This window comes from Pteronotus mesoamericanus, unplaced genomic scaffold (assembly GCF_021234165.1).
Source record: "Pteronotus mesoamericanus isolate MK-2021 breed Mesoamerican mustached bat unplaced genomic scaffold, CSHL_Meso_final contig_181, whole genome shotgun sequence".
NCBI lineage: Eukaryota > Metazoa > Chordata > Mammalia > Chiroptera > Mormoopidae > Pteronotus > Pteronotus mesoamericanus.
Window position 1 is genome coordinate 226724 of NW_026555077.1, and position 24657 is coordinate 251380.

Consider the following 24657-nt stretch of genomic DNA (forward strand, 5'->3'; position numbering starts at 1 on the left):
GGTAATTAGTGATCCCTGGGAAAGTTAAATACACTTGAGAAGTTATTTTGGCCAGAGAATAATGTGCTAGTCAGATCACTCTACCGAGGGAAAACTAGAATACATCTCCCTGAAAGGGTGCAAATGGAGTGATAAACAGTCGATACATTGTGTGTGGTGGGGTGGGTGGGTCTTAAGACAACCTATATTTATTATCTCAGTTTCTGTCCAGGCACATCTTGGCTGGGTCCTCGTTCATAGTCTCACAGGGCCACAATCAAGCTGTTGTTTGGGGCTGTTGTGTATATATTTAGCTATTATATATCATCTACCAAAGTCTATTTCCTATGTGCTGCAAACAACCTAGACTTTCAACCTGGACTCAAAGTAAGAGCCACACCATTTATTTATTTGAGTGTGTAGTATTTGCATTTCATATTTCTCACCATTACAGTATTGCAATAGGAATCTCTGACTTCATAACAAGTGTTACAGTCTTGTACAGTTTCACATCCAAGACCAAGAAAGATTGTTTTTAGAAAATGTTGCATAACATGATTTGAAACAATGGATAATTATGTAACTTGGTTTATCAGCATTATATTATATATAAGTAATTTTTTCACTGTCTATTAGCCAATTTCCATCCCCTTGAAGCAAAACTCCAATTCACCACATTCTTCAAATTCCATGAGTACATACATTGTTCTGCTCAGTTGGTGAAAGAAAAACATGGAGATTAATAAAGTATATTTACAGAGTAAATAGTAGGTGCTACTGTGTAAAAATTAGTTTGCACCGTACACAATACAAGTATTATACAAGTGGTATACAATATTCTTTTCATTTTTTTTAACTTAACTCAATTTTTTCCATTTCAAATCAAAAGCAGAAAATCACAGGGGATTTTTTTTTTTTGTCATCTGTCTTTTTGATTTTGACTGCTGTGGGCCTTAAGATCTACTGAGTCTTCATCTTTCAAATGAGAAAATTAGAGTTTAAAGAGGCTTGACAATTACCCATTTCATGAGGAAAACTTCAGAATTGGAATCCAGGTTTTCCAACTCGTATTCCAGCATTTTTTCTTCCTCATTGCTCTATTCATTGATATTAATAGCTCTAAGCAACCAATAGCACCAAGAAATTTCCCATGTACAATGTCTGCCTTGACAAGATATCCTTTTCATTATCCCATTTCTAAAATGATTTTATTTTAAGTAGTTCCCTTGAGTACATAGTTGTAATAACTAAAGAGCTTTATTTTTATCAGCTATTGTTTGTTTGGCAACAGTGATTAATACTTTTCTTTCACTTGCTAACTTTCTTTACCTTGGTGAGTAAAGGCTTAACAAATTGTTAGGCAAAGAACATACACTTCAAAACTATCCAGATACATCTGTGTACCAGACAACTGAACAAACTAAGAGACTGAAGAGATAAACATTGCTGTTTATTTTCATTCTTTGAGAGGTACTGTAGCTTAAGTGGGGGTGACTTTTTATGACATTTACTTAATTCTTGAATTGACTGACAAGCCTGTTAATATATTCCCTGAACTTTATTAATATAATTGGAAAACTGCTCAGATGCCAATCAACTTCTAATATGTAATTATGTTCATAAATACTGTAAAATTATTAGCTTTTAATTTGACCCAACTACATACTTCCAAAACAGTAACAGAAAATGTTCTTTTTCTAGAGGAACAAAATATTATACTAATAAAACATTCAACAAGTTCATTCCATAAAATAATGTCCAAAATTTCACTATCATCAAATGACCAGCAAAAGAGTGCCAGAATAAGGCATGTGACAGCTTTAGAAATGTGTACAATGTTAAAGTGATCTATGTACTATAAACTTAAAAAGAAATTCTATGCAATTTAAACACGTGCTTGGGCAGGGTTTATATATCCATAGTCTGATTTAAAAATCTGGGCCAAAAATAGAACAAGAAAGGATGGAAAAAAGAAAGGAGGACAGTATTTAGTGTCTAGAAATACCTCACTTAAATCTGCAAGAAGCAAACAGTCTGTATCTCAAGTGATTCAAATATATTATTGTCCAAGTTTACTTTTTCTTATGTAATAAAAATCTTTTGTAGTCTCTGAGCTAGAAACTCAAGTCAAAGGGAACTGAACTAAGTGAGAGGACAGGATTAGGCCTGGATAACAGAAGAAATGTGTTTCTGATTTATAATCTCATGTCAGTGTTTGAAACTGGACAAACTCCTGCCCATTGGCATCTCTGGTTAATCTCTGAATAAAGATAGATGTTGGTGAAAACTACTATATTCTCCTATGGTAGTAAATGAGGGACATTTTACAGTCTGCAAATGATCTTCAATAAGAAAAGCCATTGAGGAAATTCACTGATGTGATCCTCAATTTATATTTACTTCCATAAAGTTAATTGTTTAATTGATAAGTTTAATTTTTATTACAAAGTTAAAATATTTACTAATAATTGAAGCTGTATTTCAATTCAGGTTTACATTTATATAAGGAAATAAAGCTCAGTTAATAAAATTATAGGTTAACAATATTTTCCAAATGTAAGCCATGTACATAAATTAACACATAGTGTTAATTGTATGAAGGGTAAACTCAGAGGTAATGCAAATAACTTGCTTACTCAGCATTCCGGTAAGAATAAAACATGAATTCGCTTGCACCATATTATCATATAATGTGTTATTAATTTTTCTTAGAAATGCTGCAATGTCATTTTGAGTTCCACAGCATAATATTTCTATGCAGTGAACACATGATTAATCTAAAATGCACGAGAAAATAATGTAAAGGGCTAAAAATATACATTTTCCATTCTATTAGCATTATAATTTCATTTCCTTGAAAAGTATTTGTGTTCAAGATAAATATGCTCTTATATTTTAGTGTGCAAGAAAAATAACATAATTTAATGATTCTGTTTGTATTTGGAGATTGCAAGTTAGCTAAGATGATTAATGACCCACTGAAAGTACATCAAAGTATAAAGCATTGTGTACCATATTTTTTCAATTACTCTATATTTAAATTAAGTATTTATAGAGAGCTGCTTCTTTTCATTGTAACTTTAATCAAAGTGTACAGAAGTTGAATTGAGACAGTGTTGGAAAGCTGGAGAATCACTTCTAAAGAGTTATTATGCATATTTCAAAAAGTTCTAATATTTTAATGTATCCATCATGGGTTCTCAAAGATTTATTGAAAGGGTAACTCAAAGGAGGACACAAAGTGTATCCTACACAAAAAATCATAATGTGGTGTTAATGGACAAATTTTGATATTGGAAAGCAGAGATTTGAATGACTATAATAGCCATTACACTTAATGGAATCTAGGAACATAAATCCCTGAAGACAATGACAACATATCTTTCAACATTGTCAGTTACACCTGAGTCATTTTTATATCTAAATATTGAACATTTCTAACCATAGTCCTTCCATTATAACAGTTATGGAAATGCATACCTTGCACAGTTAGATGCACCTGCATTGTTCTCGGCGTATGTTGAGTCTGAACAGAACACGTGTATGGGCCATCATCTGTCACATCTACATTCTGTATCTGGAGACTGTAGTCCCTTTTATTCAATGTTGAAATTGAAACTCGAGGATCCACTGACCACTTATCACCTCCAGCAAAAATAATACTTGACCGGTTCAGCCAGGCACCCTTTGAACCTCCATCTTCCAAATAACACCTACAAATTACCAGAGACAAAACACTATTAATCAAAATGAAAATGAGAGACATTATCTTTGTTCTGAATGTATTTTCATATGCTGAATTATAGCACTTCATCAAATGCAAACATCAGACATAAATACTGGAGACATGAATATATTGGTTCATCTTCCATTCCCAATACAAATATGAAACAATACCTACATACAGTTTTGTTTTATTTTGTTTTGTTTTTTTGTATGTATGTGTGTTTTAATTCAAGTCCAGTTAAAATCAGTTTTCATTTTTTTTCTGGATGACAAATAAGTTAAAATAAGGTTAAATTAGTTCACATAAAAATTTAAAACATGTTTTTTTCTTTGAAATTATAAGTAGTAGGAAAAGTCTATGAGTAAGCCTCATTCAATCCAATCCAATCCGAAGTATGATGCACTTGATGCAGAAAGCATAGAATAGTATATCATGTTATTTTTTAAATCATCTGCATTTTCAGAGTGCTAAGTTTGCACACTAAAACTATAAACTGCATTTCACTGATAATATTGTTGTTGTGGTTAAATGTAGCAATTTTAATATAATAATTTTAGTAGCAAATTCTTGCTGCCTTTTCAATTAAACTGACCAACAGTTTTTCCAAGTAGCATTCATGTATCCAATAAACATTTATGAAGCATCTACTATTTATGGATTCAAAAAGGTATTGTCCTCGCTCTTCTAAACTTTTTAGTCTAGTATGAAAGACAAACAAACAGTGCATTTACTACTACACATTAATAAAGATAATTTTATTAACTCAAGCTAAATGTTCATGAGAGACAAAAGAGGGCTACTTGACTCAGCACAGGTTTTTGAGTATATAAAAAGGCTTTCTTGGATAGGACAGGAAATGAATGAGATAAAGCGGGAGAAGTGGAAGACATGGCTTTCTAGACACAGATGCTATACGTGGGCAACATCAGGGAAAGCTGAGAGAGAGAATCATGCATTCCAAGGAAGCACAAATAAGCATGGGAAGAAGGGAGGCATAAGAGAGGACACTGAAAAGGTAAACTGGAACCAGACGACGATGGTAAGCCTGATGACATTTGGTAGATTTTAAGGCCAAATGTGAAGCCATTTATTCAAAGTCGTATTCTATAACAAGATTCGAAATATGTAGCTTTGTATCTAATATAAGTCAGGCAACTCAAGATTTAAAACAGAAGGCTGTGGTCTTATGTCAGTGATTTTGCTGAGACCTAGAATTCTGTGTTTCATCTTGAAAATGTTCTGATACAAATTAAAGACTGGTTCTCTTAAATGAGTACAAAGCACAGCTACAAAATGAAAATACACATACATCGAAATAGTTTGACAGCATTTCTACAGAACACCTTCAGGGATTGAACACAGTGAGATTGCTGCAAAATTGCAAGCTGAATACAACAGGGTAGGCTGCTGCCAATTGTATGAAACTAATCAGTGGCTGAAAAAAATAAGGAATAGGGTACATTGCAGAATCTAATTTGTAGTCAGCTTCACCATCTACAGAATCCAAACTAGTAGAAGTCATAAATGTCACTGTTAATTGAAAAGCTTTTCCTTATGTATTTAATGAAGACAATAAAATCCACTTTAATGATATAATTAAACAATTATAGCATATTGTCATTCTTAATAATATGCAGAGGGAAGATAGAGGAGACGTAGTTCCCATTTCACACCACCACATTTGGGTAGTACACTAAAATACTGCTATTAGGGCTGTGATAAGTCCAAAGTTTGTATTTACTGTCTAGGTTCATGAAGTGTTTATTGTGTGACCTCTGCACTCATGGCCTTCACACGTTATTCTATCGTGTGCTTATGACAACCTTGTGGGGGATGGATTGCTATGTCCAATTTGTCACCAGATAATAACTCTAATGTTTAAGCTATATGACTTGCCCTAGCCACACTAGTAGTGAATGGCAAAGTTAAATTTATAATCAAGTTTAATATTTCTACATCCAATGTCCTTTCCACCATAATGCAGATCAAAGACTTTTAAAATAGTTTTCAGAAATGGGAAGATGATTAGAATGTTGCAGAAATTACTGCAAGTAATTTCTTATTTACTGAATGTGACCAACTGCTTAACCTGTCCTATTATAAAGGAAGCAGAAAATTAATTATTAATGGATATTTTACCATGAAAGTCTGATTTTGACACTCTGTCTGATATTCCCCTTTCCCTAGAGGCAGGAGCAGCTTTACCTTTATGTGGGGGGTATTAGAGAACCACGGAGATTAACCAGCCTTTAGACACCAGAGCTTTCATAAGCCTGATCTGGGTTATAACTTCCAGCCTTAACATAAGCATTATTCCTCTCTTCTAGCATGTCAGGGACCTCAAGCAAAAATAGAAGTTAATGTCTGCACTGTGAAAACAGAGAGAGAGAGAGAGAGAGAGAGAGAGAGAGAGAGAGAGAAAGCCCTTTATGTCCTGTGGGCTTAGATAACTATCTTTCATAACTGGTATTGGTCCCAACCCAAAGCTTTTTAAGACATACATTAGAAAAACCCTTGAATGGGGCTCAGGAGAAAAAAAGAAAACTTTTTTGGTATTATTTCCTTGTATTTGTGTAGAACCACTTAGTTAGAACTTAAATAACTCAAATCACCATACATGGAATTTTATACATTAGGAGTAACAAGGTTTTCTATTTTATAAAAACATAAGATACTTATATAGAGTATATGTTGTTTAAGCTCAACTATAAGATAATCATATAACATAGGCCAACACACAAATCAGATTCTTTGAGAATAAGACCTATGTCTTCAACATCTCTACCTCCATATTTACCCTATTTTTCCCCCTTTACAATACAAAGGGATACTGCCTGACATGAGTATGCTGTATTAAGAAGGAATTCAGGAGGGAAGGAAGATAACCACGGTATAGGGACAGAGGTAGAAAAAGGATGGGAAGTGGTGATAATTTAGTTTTGTACTTTTTTGGGGCACCAAAAATTTTTTTTCTGGGTATAAGAACTTTAATGTCTAAATATATAAATCTCTTGTAATCCTGGCCCACCCAGAATTTATAATTTAGCAAAGATGATAAAATATATAAATGACTAGGAATCACGCAGAACAGGAAGTTAGTAAATACAATTAAATTGTTGTTGGATTATTATATTTGCCAGAGCTGCTTTAACTTCTCCCCATGACCCCTGTAGCCAGGACCATTCTCCCCACAATAAACCGAATAAACTTTTTAGAGTTTCCATTAGATCATCAACTCCAAGCCTTCCTTTTCACACATCAGACATACTCAAATCAGTCCTGTTTCACACATCAGACTGATAATCATCGAAGAGCCTATGTTATCTTGTCTTTTGATGTTTTTCTGTCTTTATTGGCTACCATTCTTTCCCAATGTGCTCTGCCCTCAACAGTGGTCCTCTAGCTGTGTTTTCAACAAGTCATGCTATTTTTTTTTTTTTGCCCCAGGAAGTTTTCATTTGCTGTTTCTTCAATGTGGACCTCTGTTCTCCCAGAGTTCTGCATTAATTCTTCCTATCATTCTTAGATCTTCACTAAATTACCTAATAATGTATTAAGTAGCAAAAACTGCTCTCAACACTCCTATTAGACATATTTTCTATTTACCTGATTAATTATTTTGTGTTTATCCCTGCTAAAAATAAGTTTTAGAGTCTGTGTGTTTTGGTTACTTCTATATATTCCAAGGGCCTACACATAATGGAAAACAAATATAAATATTTGTTGAGGGGATAAATGAAAGCAAAAAATTTAGATACTTTTAGAAGAAAGAATAATATGGTAAAGTATATAAAAACTCCAAAGTGCAATCTAGTTGGAAAAGCGAAGTCATGTCTGCATTATGATAAGACATAATTAAATGCAAAAATCTGTGGCACAAACAAAACCTGCTGTATGAGACACAGAGTGAACTAAGTAAGCAATCTGGATCACGCTAAATGAGCAAAGTAAACTGGGAGGTTTTGGGAGAAGGGGGTTGGGCTCAGAACTACTTGAAATAAAAAAAAATGTAACATTTGACTTTATATTTCAGGAACCACTTTAAGCCATTAAATGTTCTGCTTAGTATGTGCTACACACTTTGTTAGGTAGTTTACATTGACCTTCCTATAACCCTATGACCTGGAATCTACAACCTTCATTTTACTGATGAAGGAACGAAGGTACTGAGATTATCCTGAAAAAAGCCAGTCAGTCAGAACTCTTTTCTTTTTCCAGTGCTATAAACTTGGTGCTAGACTATGCTATTAGAATCAGACACCCACAAGGATGAGGGGTTCTCTGTGTTTAGCAGGGAGGAATTAATGTGTGAGGGAGAGGCCAGTGAAGCAAAGACAGGTCCTTAAAGGAAGCAGGATGAAGCAATGATTCTATGGTAATGAACTAAGACCTTTTTTCCCCCTCTAGATTTCAAAATGGAACATTTTAAGAGTAACTGAGCTTAGGTTCCCTTTGAAGTATAGACAATAAAATAATCAGTACCAGACTGTTTTGATTATAGTAGATTTGTAGTATAGTTTGATATCAGGTATTGTGATCCCTCTAATTTTGTTCTTCTTTCTCAAGATTGCTGTGGCTATTCAGGGTCTTTTTTGGTTCCATATAAATTTTTGAAGTATTTGTTCTAGACCTACGAAATATGCCATTGGTATTTTAATAGGTATTGTGTTGAATCTATATATTGCTTTGGGTAGTATGGACATTTTAGTGGTGTTAATTCTTCCAATCCATGCACAGAATATATGCTTCCATTTATTTTTATCTTCCTCAATGTCTTTCTTCAGTGTTCTATAGTTTTCTGAGCACAGGTCTTTTACCTCCTTGGTTAAATTTATTCCTTGTACATTATTTACTTATATTTTTTTGCTATAGTAAATGGGGTTTTTTTCTTTGTGTACAAAAATGTCATTAATTTCTGAATATTGACTTTGTATCTTGTTACTTTGACAAATTCATTTATTAGGTCAAATAGATTTGGGGGAGAGTTTATAGGGTTTTCCATGTAGACTATCATGTCATCTGCAAATAATGACAGTTTTAGTTCTTTTTTTCCAATTTGGATGTCTTCATTTCTTCTGATCACTGTGGCTAGGATTTCCAACAGACAAATAGATCAATGGAACATAATAGAGAGCCCAGAAATAAACTGACATTTCTATGGTAAATTAATATTTGACAAAGGGGGCATAAACATACAATGGAGCAAAAATAGCCTTTTTAATAAATGGTGTAGGCAGAACTGGAATGGTAAGTGCAAAAAAATGAAACTAAACTACCAACCTGCACCATATACCAGAAAAAACTCCAAATGGATAAAAGACTTAAATATAAGTTGTGATATCATAAAAGTCCTACAGGAAAACTTAAGAAGTAAAATTTGATATATTCCACATTGCAATATTTTTTATAGTATATCTCCTAGGGCAAGGGAAATAAAGGAAAAAGTAAACAAGTGGGACTACACCAAATTAAAAACTTCTGCATGGCTAAAGAAACCATCATCAAAAATGAAAAGGGAATTGACTGTACAGGAAAACATATTTGCCAATGATACATCAGACAAGGATTTGATCTTCAAAATATATAAAGAACTCACATGACACCACACCAGGAAGACAAACAGTCCAGTCAAAAAAATTGACAGAAGACTGGAATAGACATCTTCCCGAGGACATACAAAGGGCGCATAGACATATGAAACAATAATCCACATCATTAGCCATGAGAGAAATGTGAATTAAACTCACTATGAGATACTACCTCATGCCAGTCAGAATGGCCATCATTAATAAATCAACAAACAACAAGTACTGGCAAGGTTGTGGAGAAAAAGGAACACTAGTCCACTGTTCGTGGGAATGCAAACTGGTGCAGCTACTGTGGAAAACAGTATGGAATTTCCTCAAAAAATTAAAAATGTAACTGTTTTTTTAAAAAAAAAACAATCAATTTTAGTTAAAATTGACTTAATTAAAAATGATCCAGTGATTCCACTGTTGAGAATATACCTTAAGACTCACAAAACACCAATTCAAAAGAATTTGTGCACCCTGATGATCATAGCAGCATTATTTACAATAGCCAAGTTTTGGAAATAGCCTAAGTGCCCATCAGCAGAGGAATGGATTTTTTAAAAAACTGTGGTTCATCTACACAATGGAATACTATACAACAGAAAGAAAGAAGAAGAAATTCCAATGCTTTGTAACAGCATGGATGGAACTGGAGAGCATTATGTTAAGTGAAATAAGCCAGTTGATGAAAGATAAATACCATATGATCTCACTTATAAGAGGAACCTAATGAACAAAATAAACTAATGAGCAAAACAGAACTGGAGACATAGAAACAGGGAACAGACTGACAGCTGACAGAGGAGAGGGAGCGGGGGGAATGGTAGAAAGAAGGAGAAGGGATTAGTCAAAGAACATAAATGAATGACCTATGGACACGGACAATAGGTGGGGATGAACTATGGGAGGGGGATGGGACAAGATAGAGGAGGGCAAGGAGGGGATTTGGGACAATTGTAATAGAATAAACAAGAATAAAATAAAGTTTTAAAAAAGAGATAAGTGGTAGCAGTGGTACCCGAAATATTTCTTTTTCAAAATAAAATAAAATAATCAGAATAAAAATGTTTGATAATTAATGTATCCTTTAATTGAGTATGGCATGCATTATCTCAAAAGGGCTTTCTTTATTTCTTTTTGAAAAATCTGTTAGACTACCTACTTTATAGGGAGATGAATGAAGCAGTTCAAAAATACACTCTTCAGCATAAGCTGTATTAATACCATGATAAATATATGACAAATACTTCAATTTTCAGTCAATCACCTGGATGTTTTGTATACATAATTCCAAACATCTGGTTATTGGAGATAGATTGAAAATAGACTGAATATTTCATTTTGTTTCGCAGTTGTTAATTATATCTACTCAGGCTTAATATAGTTAATGCTTTTCTAGTAAGAATTGCATTTAATTCCAAACTCTCCTAAGGAGCTCCTTTATAAATGACACTACAAGACATTAAGCAGGTCCCTATTTGGGAGGTAATATGTCCTATTTGGTGAAATGCTAGGTGGTCAAACTAAGGTTGGAATAATTCTAATTGACACTATCTGTGATACTATCTTCTGCGGTGATTAAATATGAAAGTTGAACATCAGAGAGTTTAGTAGAAATTAACATATTTAGGTTATTTATTATTTTTTAAAGGTCTACTAGGGAAAAAAATGCCAATGGCTACCAAGGAATGATTTGTTTCACTTTATATCTCTAATGCCCTATAACACTTTCCAAAAGCACAAGCCTTAGCACCATTACCGATAACCCTCACAGCAGGATTTATTCACTTTATGGAAAGAGATCAGCTCTTCTCAAGACATGTTGATTTATGGAAGTTCCTATTGGAGGTACTAATTAATAAAAGAAGAAAAGTGCAATTTCCCTGGATTCAAAGCTAAACCATGCGAAAGCAATATCCTTATGAAAGAATTGGCTAACTACCTTCGCAGCTGTCTATTCATTGTATCACAAAGTTCTAAATTTGACAGAACTTTCAAAAGAAGGCAGAAAAAAATTTAAAAAATTCAGAACCCCATAAAATCTTTAGGCTAATTATGCATACAAAGAGAGCTTTGATACCCTGGTTTCCAGGTCACAGTAAAGTAAAGGAGGTAAAGCATAGATTAAATGAAACACAAAATTCTGTCTCTTCTCCCACTTGTCTTTGTTTTTAAGGCACCCTCTTCTTAATGTCTCTCACTCCAGTGTTTCATTAGATAGCATCACAGACAGATACAGGTAGATAGATATAGAAAATTATATAGATGTAGTGTAAATATAGATGATATAGATACAGATGTGTCTACACATATATATGCATACATAAATTTTATTATTATATATTTAATATTTGCCAGATCATAATGTCATTATATATATATTATTATGGTTGATTTAATATTTTAAGTTCTCTTTTACTACTATCATGACAAAAGCTTATCTGTGGGAAAAGCAATTAGAGAATGAAATTTATTTTCTATATATTTTCTTCTATCACTTCTTTACAATAATAAAGCTATATTAAAAATATCTTGGACTGAAAGTTATCAGCTACTATCTAATTATAAGAGCAAATCCTCAAACAACTTAGTTATTTTAAAATTATACACCAGAAGGAAAAAAATCCTAAAATCAGGAATATTTTTCTTGCTTTTTTTTTAAATGAAAATGATACCTAATTCTTAAAAGATGGAAACTTTCATGCAATCAAGTAATAGTGTAAATTTATACTTTTTAGTCTTACTTTACTGAACAATTTAAGTTCTTGAAGACTTTATTAAACATCATATTTATAATCCAACATTTTCAAAGCCTAGAAAATCATTAATATTTGATTTTGAATTAATCACTAAATATCAAACATTAAAATCACTTATTTCAACTATAATTAAACTATGCTTTTCTATAATACCACAAATTGCTTTATCTTACTCTTTTCACAGGCTCATTTAAGTCAAGCTTCTATGTAAGCAAAATACTTGCATTTAGAAAGGGCAGAACCAAGGAATTTTTACATTTAGGATGCTTAATATTTGTAAATTACTCAACATATAAGTTACCATTGATTAAGTAAAATACCTATGGATATAATGAAAGAGAGCTGGTACATTATAACAACAAAAAAAGGAAAGTCTTAATAGTAAAATCACTTTGTTTTTGGTCTGTTAACTGAAGTCTAATTATCATTATCTTGTCTTCATAATAATAATAAATTTCATTTGCTGAATGATGACTATGGGTTAAGTACAATAGGAAATACTTCAATACATGATCACATTTAACACTCACAAAAGCCTTTTAAGAGGGGAGTAGGTCTTGTGTTCACATTAAGAGTGGTGTATGCATGAATATAGGCTTGATGAATGAGGCAGAGATTGTAAAAAGGACAAGGTTTACATATTTAACAAGTCAGTTTAGGACTAGTATTGTTCAAATGACGTTAATCAAGAATCAAATAGGAAATTTCTTTGTCATTTCTACTTTTTAGTTTTTGAATTAAACTAAACCAGCTTGCTCTCTCCCACATGGACTTAAATGTGAGATATGTGGATCTGGAAGGGCTTCAAGACTTCTGTTAACTAGCAGGTGCTCTGAACCGCTGTGGGGAGAATTCTGTCTGCAGTGCTGTCTCCCTGGCAGATGCTTCCTGGGGATGTTGGACTTTCACCTCAGGAGCTATAAAGGGAATGAGCAGTGCATTCAAAATGCATGCAGGAGATGTTTAAAATAATATCAGAGAGGGAAAATACAATCAGGCCCAGAGAAGTGTCTGAGGTAAAGCTTTAAGCTCCAGGCAAAGCTCTCTATTCTGTCTTCATCTTCTTTGGGATGAAGCCAGGTACAGACAACCCTTTTTCAAAACAAGGGGAAAAACAACATGGAATTCAGTACTTAAGATAATATCAGCAACTCTACTCCTTTATATCAACCATCATTGTGTTTAAGTCATTAGAAAGTATTGTATTTGCATATAAATACAGATGATAAAATAAGACAATAAAATAAGACAATAAGATGATAAAATAAGACAAAATACAGATGATAAGATAAAAATGGATATACAGAAAATTATATACTTCTTTACAGCATCAGTGAATACAGACATTTTAAAAATAAAACTAATTATAAGAATTATTATCTCTCTACTTCTGTTGATCTTTAAACTTTGTGCTGGTCATTGCTGGATTTTTCTTTCATTTTTTCCTAATAAAATATATTCTGAGCACAAATTTATTTTATGAATAAAAAATGGCTACATAGAACAATTAATTAAAACCAGACTAGCAATCATTAACTAAAGTAGCCATTAATCCATACTTATCTATTCTCTCCTGATAAAACTGACTAAACAATATTTCATGAGCTATCCCTTAAAATATATTAGGGAATGTACTCCAGAGGGGGTAAAAAATGTAGTTTTGTTTTTCAAGTGCTTCCTGCAAACAAATTTTAAACTGACAATATTTTTTCAAAACACATTAAAAGTTACAAATATTCTCAAATTTAACTTTTAGCTAGATCACACGGACAACTTAATTGTCTTCAAAAGGCAACATAATGTAGCAATTAATTATAGTTAATGAAGAACAAATGTCAGCTTTCTTTTGTACTATCCCGGGAACTTGGACCACCTTAACACATCTTAGTTTTCTCACCTCCCTAATGTGATTAGTAAAATTATTGACCTAGTAATATTATTATGATAATTAAAATAGTTTGTTTAACATGTTCAGGACGGTGCCAGGTACCAGGTAATTGTATAATTAAACTGATATTAACCTACCCTCTTATGGTTGACTTTGTTTAAAAACAAACCAAAACAAACTACCACGACCACCAATAACAACAAAAAAGCCTCTGCTATGAAATACAATTGGAAGAAGGTAATTGAGGCATTCATAGGCTCCCTGTTTATCTACATTGACATAGCATAGGGCTGCTTTACAAGAAATGATTTTGCAGATAAATGAGACATCACTTCCAGAAAGGCTTTTTACCCCCCTTTGTACTTCTCTATCTTATAAGAAGAATATGTAGAAAAAGACAGCTTAGGTGTAACATTTATAAAAAATCATACTTTGTAAATTTATATAAATATCTAATTACTCTTTGTTCATTTGAAACTAACCAAGTATTATATGTCAACTCTAATTGAAAAATTAAAATAACTTCTCACTTAGTAAAACATTATATCAAAACTCAAACTTTAAGTTTAGAAACCAACTCCCTGGTTTACTAGAAATTCTGGGGGTCAAGTAACAATCTCCATTAAAACTTTAGTTATTTATTTGCAAAATAAAGATAACATCACCTGTACTAAATAACTCTTTTTTTGGTACAAGATCAAATGAGACTGTTCATGGGAGATAAATTTGTAAACTTATATAGCAAAATATAAAAGTAAATATTTTATAATTATTATAAGATTTTATGAGTTTACTCAAGACTCTAAGACATTGTTCTGAATCTTCATTTAGAGATCTGCTGAACATTGTGATCTTTCCTAGCTCAGTGAGATGAAATAAAAGGTTACCAATTTGTTTCTTTTTGCTTCTAGAACCAACAAAATGTTTTTCAACACTATGTAAATTTTTTTACATTTTTTATTCTCTACCTAAAATTTTTTATCATAACCTGAGTTATTTGAAAAAAATATATAATTTCTGATTACTATTACTATGACTTTTTTTTTAAATTAAAACCATTTATTTTATTTTTTTTTGGTTGTGAAATATTTTTTTTTTATTTATTTACTTTTTAAATACATTTGTCTCTGCTTCCCCCCCACCTCTTTCCCTTGCCCCCTCCCACCTTCCCTCCCTCAGCTCTTCCCCTTTGGTTTTGTCCATGAGTCCTTGCTATATGTTCCTTGACTTTCCCCTTCCCTATTACTATTACTATGACTTTTAAAAAATAAACCTTTTCTCACTTTTAAATATGTCTAAGGAAGTTTAATACAGTGATTTGATATTCACTATCATCCATTTTTTAAAAATGAACAAATTTTACCTTAAAGGAAATGCTATATTGTTTTTCTTCTCAAACTTTTATTTAATTCCATTTGTCATATATTTTGACCCCAATATAATTTATTTTAAAGTCTTTTCTTGATAACTTACCTTCTTTCCAGAGAAAATTAAATATACAAATTATCTATAAAAATTCTTGTGATTAAGAATTTAAGCACAAAAAATATTTTGGATGAAGTTATTTTACAATTATTAATGGTATATAATTGATGGAATTATATACATATCACCTTTTGATAAATATTTATTAAACATATATTTAATTTCACATAGTTAATGCTGGATGACTTAGTGAGGTGGTTTTATCTAGATACATGAGCAAACTTTCTTGTTCACTTAAGCTTACATTTGGTAACATGAAACAGGGTCCACAATTAATTCTGAGAAACCTAGTTTTCTTACATTAGACTATGGGAGTGGAAGCAGTCCTGTTACAGAGATACAACTCAAACGTTTAACTCCATGAGAATGATGTAAGTACAGTAATCTATCACCAAAAAAATCATTCCTAATGCTCTGTCAGTTTATACTCCCATTATAACTTCCTGCAGATGTAGTGAAGTCAGTCAGAAATTGTTCATTGTCTCAACATCTACACCAATATTTTAAATAGTCTTATTGTTTTGTTATATGAAAGTTTTATAATTTGGGCTATGCTTTGTGATATGATTCTTTATTTTCCAAAGATTTTGTGAAAGACGATTGTAAAAACAGGAGGTATGAATTGGAACCAATCCAACCACGGACCTACTCTCAGGCAGGTCACTTTTAGGGAAGAATACATATGAAAATTTAAGATCAAGAAATTTTTAAAAACTGTTTCTTCACAGGCCTTGGAAAGTCATCATACCCCTGAAGGTATTTACATCACAATTTAAAACTTTTTGATACCTGGAATACTTTTTCTATTGTTCAGCTATTGAGCTACTTATTTAAAGCTATCAGTACATTTGTCTCCAATTTTTCTCCTTTTTAACCTTCAGCTTCTGTCTACCTAGGGGTAAGGAAAGAAGACTGAATTTGTGTAAAAATTCTAATATTAGTTTACAGATTAGTGCCCTAAAGACATTCTATATAAAAAATGTGTACTTTTAAAATATAGCTGTTTCAAGAAGTCTTTTCAGTTGCTTCTGTGTTTTAAGATTAAAGCTGCTGGACATCTGTTAAAAACAAAACAAAATTTGGGTGAGACAAGCTGTATAATGATTGTCTATGTATCTGTCAGTTAAAAAATAATAATCTCATCTCTTAAAACTAATAATAATAATATTTTAATTTTGCTAAATCCCATAAGCTTAATCATTCGTTTTTACTCAATATTCAAACACAATATTTTAAGCCAGTACCCACAGACTTTAAGTATTTATTTTTAAATAACTGTATTTGAAGTCTCTTGATTTCTTTTCTCTTTTAGAAATCTAAAATATACTTATCTTTTCTATATGATCAACCCTTTTATTACTGTTAAAATTCTGCAGTCTCCAGATACATGTATGTTTCACAAGCTGTGTGTGTGAGAGAAAAAAGACATTTGATGCAAAAATTGTCAAGAAATAAAAATTAATATTTATAATTACTAGGATGGAAAATTTGAATATGCAACCAACATTTAATTTATATTAATTAATCTGAGTTCTTTACTACAGAAAGTACCAGAACCTCCACAAACACCAATGTGTCTCTTGCCAGAGGATCCAGCAGTAGTCTCTAGTGGACAGCTGGATCTGTCATATCCCAGTGCCTGGCTGGCTGGGGAAAGAAGTGCCTCCAAGGGATGTAAAATTCCACTGTGATTTATGAAAGGCTGACATTTCAGCCATGAATTTCTGGCTGGACCTCTGCTTACTAGATTGCTGCTTATTTTCCTATGTCCATGGCTGAATTCTCAAGGTCAGAATTCTATGATATTAATCATTATTTCCTTGAGTCATTCTAAAAAGTTAACCTGAGGAGTAAAGAAGAAAATAATCATTACAATGTTCTTTAAAATCAGGTAAACTGGGATCTGGGGAAATGTTGATATAGTTTCTCCAAAGATAATTGTACCCAGAATTCAAAGAATAAGGGATTGAATAACAACTCTTCCTGACTCTTACTAGCCTTAGAAATTTATGGACTATTTAATTTTCTAAGTGTTCACATTTGATTCTTCAAAATGAGGAAAGTAATATATCCTTGAAATGGCTATTTTGAGTATCAACCAAAATGTCCATGTGACAAGACCTAAGCACATAACATTAGATATCATTGATTTGGGAAGCTCTTCCTGACATCTCTATTCCAGGCCCCTAGATAGGTTCAATGGGCCTGTCCTAAAGCTTTCATTGCCCCAGTACATTAACAATCTTGTTTGATTACCCTACACTGCAAAATCATTTGTTTAATCATTTATCAACTACACTAAACTATAAAGGACCCTAGTTGTTGACTTAGTCATTTGCGATGCCCAGTAAAGAGTGCATTGTCTGTCACATAGTTAGGGCTTAAAATATATTTAACACTATGAGAACTCTAAATAAAGTACTGTAAGAGTGGCACATAAAATAAATCACGAACTGTTAGAAACAAGAATGAGGTGGGAATAGGTCAGTGCAGGTTGAGCTCAGAGCTAACATTGACATTCAACCTTACTCCCATTGTACTTTGCTCCTGATTATCCTTAATTGAAGAACACACACAAATCTCTGGATTTCCTTCATGGTTTGAAAACTGGAATATATCACTTGGAACAAACAGATATGACCATTCCCTCCAGAGTTTACTTGTACCTGCTTATTCATTATACTATAAATATAATTTAATGATGTGAAATTCTAGCTTTGATGCACCGAAAGTAGAACAAACTCCACTTGTCTCAAAAAAAACAAAAATTCACTTATATAGTGACTTTTTCTTCCTAAATTTCTTAAATTTATATTTTCTTTCCTAAATTTCTAGAACATGTAAGAAAAAGTCAAGAGCTAGTTTAAATAGATAAAGAGTGGGTGAGAAAGTATCATTATAACTCTTATTGATAAATGAATAATTATAGTTTAAATATGGAAAACCTCATTTGGTTTTAATTTGGATGGAAAAATATGATATTTTTAGGTTATTAAAATTTTTGGTGACCTACAAGGATGCTCATGGTTAAATATTATCAATATTTATGTCATTTAGTTCAGACTTCCTACTTTGCAACAGTAAGTCTTTCATTTCTCAGCAAAGGTTAAATTTGTCATTGACTTCCTTTAAAATTGTTTAAATTTTCCTGCTGAACACACTAGTAATTAATTTTAGTATAATTTGTATTTAACATAATATTAATTTTGGTAACATAAACAAAATAAATGTATGGAAATAGTAAATTAGAGAAGAAAAGAGCAAGAATGGAAATTGAATGCTTTGGAACTAGAAATATAAAATGTTGTGCCCCTAAAATTTTAGAGGTTATTACATTTGAAGTTTTTTTACTTGAAATATTTTCCTCAAAGACTCTGTTTTATTCCTGAGCTGGTTCCTATGTAAGGAACTCTTTACCATTTACAATTCTCTACCTCAGCCATTAATCTCTCAGGTGAAGCTGTCAAAATCTTTTATGAAAATCGAACTATACTATATCCACTTTTCTTATCTTTCACAGTGCATTATTTTCATGCAACCCAGGAAGTTAGTTAAGCACAAACTGCCTTGTAAAATTCATGTTAGAAATAGAACCACGCTTTCCTCAGCTTTTATTCTGTTACCAATATTTCACAATTGTCTTTGCAATCAATACTGAACACATGGAGCTATTGTTTCCTGGCTTGCTTGTCTCCTGAGCTCCTTAATTCATGATTCACTTCTGATTCAAAAGGACTTCATGGATGTCATACTATATATAGACACATGCATCTTTTTCTCTCTTTAATTGGCCTTTCTAATTAAGAACCCTTGAAAAAATCTATCATATTTCTCTTTGTTTTCTCTAAACCATTAGTTTATCGTATGTATATTTCAGGATTTCAAATCAACACTGCACAATTTGTTGACAGCCTAGCTTAGTTTTCATGCATTTAGTACAAAAGGTAAAAGACAAGTTTAAAAATAAATATAGGACTTTATGAAAAGCTAATAGAGTTTAAGGTGACATTTTATTGAGTTACAGGTAAATGAATGGACTAAATTTCCATTGAAATACACACTGCTGCAATAATTAAAGGGAACCATTTTTGGCAATGTATACTTTTGATTTTGCCCAACCTCGTATTGTCTTACAAATAATAAGAAACATTTATCTTTCATCTTTAGTAATGGCTGAAAGTCATCTTTAACAGATGTTTAGTGACCCTTTTGAATTGAGTTGGTCATCTCAATAAGCTGTTAATGGGCAGGCATCATAGTAGGAAAATCACCAATGGTATTAGTAAGTAACTTCACTTTGTATTTTAATACAGAAAACAAGGTGAAACTGAGCTATACCTGTCTAATCTCATTGAGAAATAATCTTACTTGAAAATAAATTCCAGGCTGTTATTTTGAGATAAAGTCTGAGTCAATTCCCACTTCAGTTCCCCACAACAAAGTTTCTTTTGAGTCTTGGCTATGCAAGTATACCAGAAAATTAAGACAAATAAAATAATTTCCTTGCTTCTAATAAGCTTACAAACAAGAATGGAGAATATGCAAAATATTTACACATGATAGGAGTGTCATGAGAAACAAAATGGTTTATAGAACTTAGTGAAAGTGAGAACGTACTTCATTGCATTAGAAGAATTAGGAAAACTACAAAAAAGAAAAATGGGATGTATGTAGGTAAAAAAAATCCCAAAGAGAAGATAAAAGAGAAAAAGCATAAATCCTCCTTGTATAGTCTGATTTGAAGTGAGGGTTTATTCTTTTTTAATTTTTTAATTGTTTGATTTTAGTAAGAGAGAGGAAGAGAGCAAAAAACACTGATTTGTCTTTCCACCCATTTATGCATTCATTGGCAGCTTCTTCTAAGTGCCCTGACTGGTTTTTAAACTCACAGCCTTGGTGTGATGCGCCAACCAACTAGCTACCCCGCCAAGATGGTGAGGGATCTTAAAATAGGCAAAAGGTTCAGTTAGAAGCTATTATCTTCACTAAAAGTCATGAAAGACTAGTCTAGCTTGTCAACAGAGAAAATTCAAAGGAGAAGATAGATGGGAGAGTCATGATCAAGGAGGAACTGTCAGTCTTAAAAGAAGTAAGGGGCCTCGTACAAAACAAGAGTGAATAAATGACAGTCTTATCAATTGTTTGAAATTGAATATCTGGAAATATCCAAGTACTACCTAAATTTGGGTCAATTGGAAAGAAGACTTCATTTGAAGACAGAGATACTAATTACTTGTTTTTGCTTTTGTTTTCAACATACTGCATTTGAATCATAGGTTCTGTTACCAGGAAGAGATAGTCGACACATAATTATAAATGCAAACATTAGTAAATAAGCATATATGAAAATTATTCACAGTAGATGTGAGTATGGTCATGCTGTTGAGCATTATAAATAAAAAGGAGTTTCAAAGACAGAAACATAAAGACCCCACTATTTTTGGTATTGAGAATAGTAGGGAAAACATTTTAAAATGAAAAACAAGAAAAGTTTTAACAAGAAGGGTTGTCCTTAAATACTATAGAGAAGTCAAAGAAGGACTGAAAAGATGTCATTAACTAGAAAATTACTTCCCAGTGACATTATTCAGAACAGTTTCAGTAGAGTGTTGGTGTAAGGATGTATGCATTTCAAGAAGTTTTAGCAGAGTGAAGGATCAACAGAAAACTAAAAAAACTGTAATCTCTAGTTCTTTTATAAGAATTAGATTCGTGTAAAATTGACACTTTTGGTAGGACTCTCAAGCTTCCTCTCCCTTTCAATCTCATTGCATTTTAACATCACAAAGTGTTCTTTCTTTAGCTTATTACTTATATACAGCAAGTTTTAAATAGAAAAAAAATGACCAGTTAGGAGATCATGTGCATCACTAACATGTAGCCTTTGAAACTGTAAATCACAAACTGACATTTTGATCTTGTTGAGTTGGTAAGCATCATTTAATTACCGACAATACTTTTTAAACATTTTATTCAAAGTCTGTCCTCAGCCAACTAACATTTTTATACAAGTTTCTTTAGAGCCTAGTAATACTCTGTCCTTAAAATAATATAACTATTCGATTTTTTTATCTCATTCAACTTATTTGGATAATTTTAAATGTATGGATGCAAGACAGCATTTAACACCATTTATTACTTACTTAGAAACTTAGAAAAGAATAGTACTGACATTGTTAATTTCTTGCTAATCACTACATTTTTAATTAGTGTGTATGGAGGAGTATTTTTAATCCTTAAAAATATATGTCTCTGTTTCTTGTTGATATCAAAAGTGGTTATTTAATAACCAACCATCCTGAATATTTTTGTAAAAAAAAAGACAAACAAAGGAAGGGAGAAATTTCTTTAAGGAAAAGGACTTTTACATAAATTGATTTACTGATTATAATGAATCCAACCTATCTTCCTGAGAGATCATGCACTACAGTTTGTAAATTTGGGCTTTGAAAAATTGAAAGAGGTATTTTAAAGTTGGCTGGATATAAGCCTAAATAAAATGAAAAATTCAAAAACATCTTGCTGACCTATTCAAATGACCTAGGATAATTCACATAGATAATAATGAATTTATGAACATTAAATTGAGAATGAGGGAAGTGTTAGAAAAATCATTTTCTATTTTTAATATATTTTATTGACTATGTTATTACAGTTGTCCCATTTTTTTCCTCCCTTTTTATTCCCCTCTGCCCTGCACCCTCCTCCCACAAGCATTCCACTCTCTAAGTCAATGTTCATGGGTAATACATACAAGTTCTTTGGCTCCTCCATTTCCTGTGCTATTCTTAACCTCCCCCTGTCTATTTTGTAACTACCATTTATGCTTCTTATCCCCTGTACCTTTTCCCCCATTCTCTCTCTTTACTCTCCTCTCTAATAACCCTCCATGTGACCTCCATTTCTGTGATTCTGTTCCTGTTCTAGTTGTTTGCTTGTTTATTTTTTGTTTTTGTTTTTGTTTTGTAGGTTCAGTTGATGATAGTTGTGAATTTGTTGTCATTTTAATGTTCATAGTTTTGATCATCTTCTTTTTCTTATATAAGTCCCTTTAACACTCATATAATAAGGGCTTGGTGACAATGAACTCCTTTAACTTGATCTTATCTGGGAAGCACTTTTTCTGCTCTTCCATTCTAAAATAGCTTTGTTGGATAGAGTAATCTTGGATGTAGGGTCTTGCCTTTCATGACTTTGCATACTTTTCAGCCCTTCTGGCTTGCAAGGTTCTTTTGAGAATTAAGCTGATAGTCTTATGGGCACTCCTTTGTAGGTAACTGTCTCCTTTTCTCTTACTGCTTTTAAGATTCTCTCCTTATCTTTAATCTTGAGTAATTAATTATGATGTGCCTTGGTGTGTACTTCATTGGGTCCAACTTCTTTAGGACTCTCTGAACTGGACTTCCTAGAAATCTATTTCCTTTGCCAGATTGGGGAAGTTCTCCTTCATTATTTTTTTTCAAATAAGTTTTCAATTTCTTGCTCTTCCTCTTCTCCTTCTTGGCAACTCTATTATTTGGATGTTGGAATCTTTAAAGTTGTCCTGGAGGTTCCTAAGCCTCTGCTCATTCTTTTGAATTCTTGTTTTTTCATTCGGCTCTAGTTGAATGTTTATTATTTTCTTCTGCTCCAAATTGTTGATTTGAGTCCCAGTTTCCTTCTCTTCATTGTTGATTCCCTGTATGTTTTTCTTTATTTCACTTTTCATAGCCTTCACTTTTTCCTCTATTTTTCAACAATACTCAACCATTTCTGTAAGCATCCTGATTACCAGTGTTTTGAATTCTGCATTTGATAGTTTGCCTATCTCTTCATCACTTAGCTCTATTTTTGGAGCTCTGATCTGTTCTTTCATTTGGGCCATATTTTTGCCTCAGTGCACCAGTTATGTTGGAAGGGATGGGGCCTTAGGTATTTGCCAGGGCAGGACAACCCAGGTTGCTGAGTTGTGATGCTGTATGTGGGGGAGGGATCCAAGAGGGACCTTACTCATTTCTTGTGGGCTTTCAGTCACTTCCCTCAATACACACAAGCAACTTGGGCCCTTCTGATGCTGATTACAGGGTGCCTGGGTTTGTGTACATTCTAGGACCCTGTGGGTTTCTCTAATGGACTCTCCTGTGAGGCTGTTTCTCCCGCTGCAACAACCCCCACAGATTTCTACAGCCAGAGGTTTAGAGACTTTATTTTCCCATGGGGGAACCCAGTATTGTGCAGGCTGTCTCATTCCCAGTTGTTCCTCCCAGTTTATCCTCATGCAAGTGTGGGACCACCCAGTTCGCCAGCCACTGCCTTGCTGCAAGTTCTCTCCACCTTGGCTGCCAGTCTCCGCCCTTCCTAACAGTGTGGATGAATGTTTCCTCTTTGACTTCTTGGTTGTTGGACTTCCATACAGTTTGATTTTCTGTCAGTTCTGGGTTTTCTCATTTTGTTTTGTTTTTAAATTTACTGTTCTTCTTTTGGTTGTGCGAGGATGCAAAGTGTATCTACCTATGCCTTCATCTTTCATCATCATTTTCAATAATCTATGATTTTTTGGCTCCCAAAAAGGAAATTGGAGGCATCAAGATATCAAAAACAAAAATCCATAGAAGCACATTGCAGAAAATACAAAGTCCCAACATAAAATCAATCCTAATAAAAGGTATTACTGTCTTATAGCTGTCAATCACACATAGTAAATAATCAAATAATGACTACCATTATTTCATGATTAGAAAAATGCTAAACACTAACCAACTACACAAAAGTACTTTATAAAGGCTGAATCTTGTAAGAGCAGCAATAGAAATATTAAGAAATAAAACTAAGGGTAAATATGTGTCATCAGAGACCAAGGTGAAGATAACCACACCCTCATACTCCCAGTTATTATGTTTGGATGCTAACGTTAGAAAGTGAAGAGGGCTGATAAGGGAAAAATGATTAATTTGAACTGTACTGAAGGAGAGCTCTATGAATACCCTAAGCTAGCAGAAAGATGAACAAGTAAGTCCTAGAACAAATGAAGCCTGAAACATCACTGGAGACAAAATGACAAAACTGAAGCTGTGCTACTTCAAGCATATCATGAGACAGGAGGGTTCTTTGGAAAAGACAATAATGCTGGGAAAAATGCAGGCAACAGAAAAAGAGGAAAAACTAAATATGAAATGGTTTGACTCCATAAAAGAAGATATAGGCATGAGTAGACAGGAACAGAGTAGAGCTGTTGATGACAAGATGCATGGACATCACTATTTCATA

General features: G+C 32.8%; 1 protein-coding gene across 1 annotated transcript in view; it reads right to left on the bottom strand.

The window, feature by feature from the left end:
- The window catches only part of LOC129065590 (neuronal growth regulator 1), a gene marked incomplete at its 3' end in the record, with an annotated part of 556915 nt that overhangs the window by 202617 nt on the left and 329641 nt on the right, over positions 1–24657 (bottom strand). The window contains exon 2 of the mRNA XM_054566839.1: positions 3460–3692. Coding sequence (XP_054422814.1) covers positions 3460–3692 — 233 coding nt within the window. The remainder of the gene's footprint in view (positions 1–3459; positions 3693–24657) is intronic.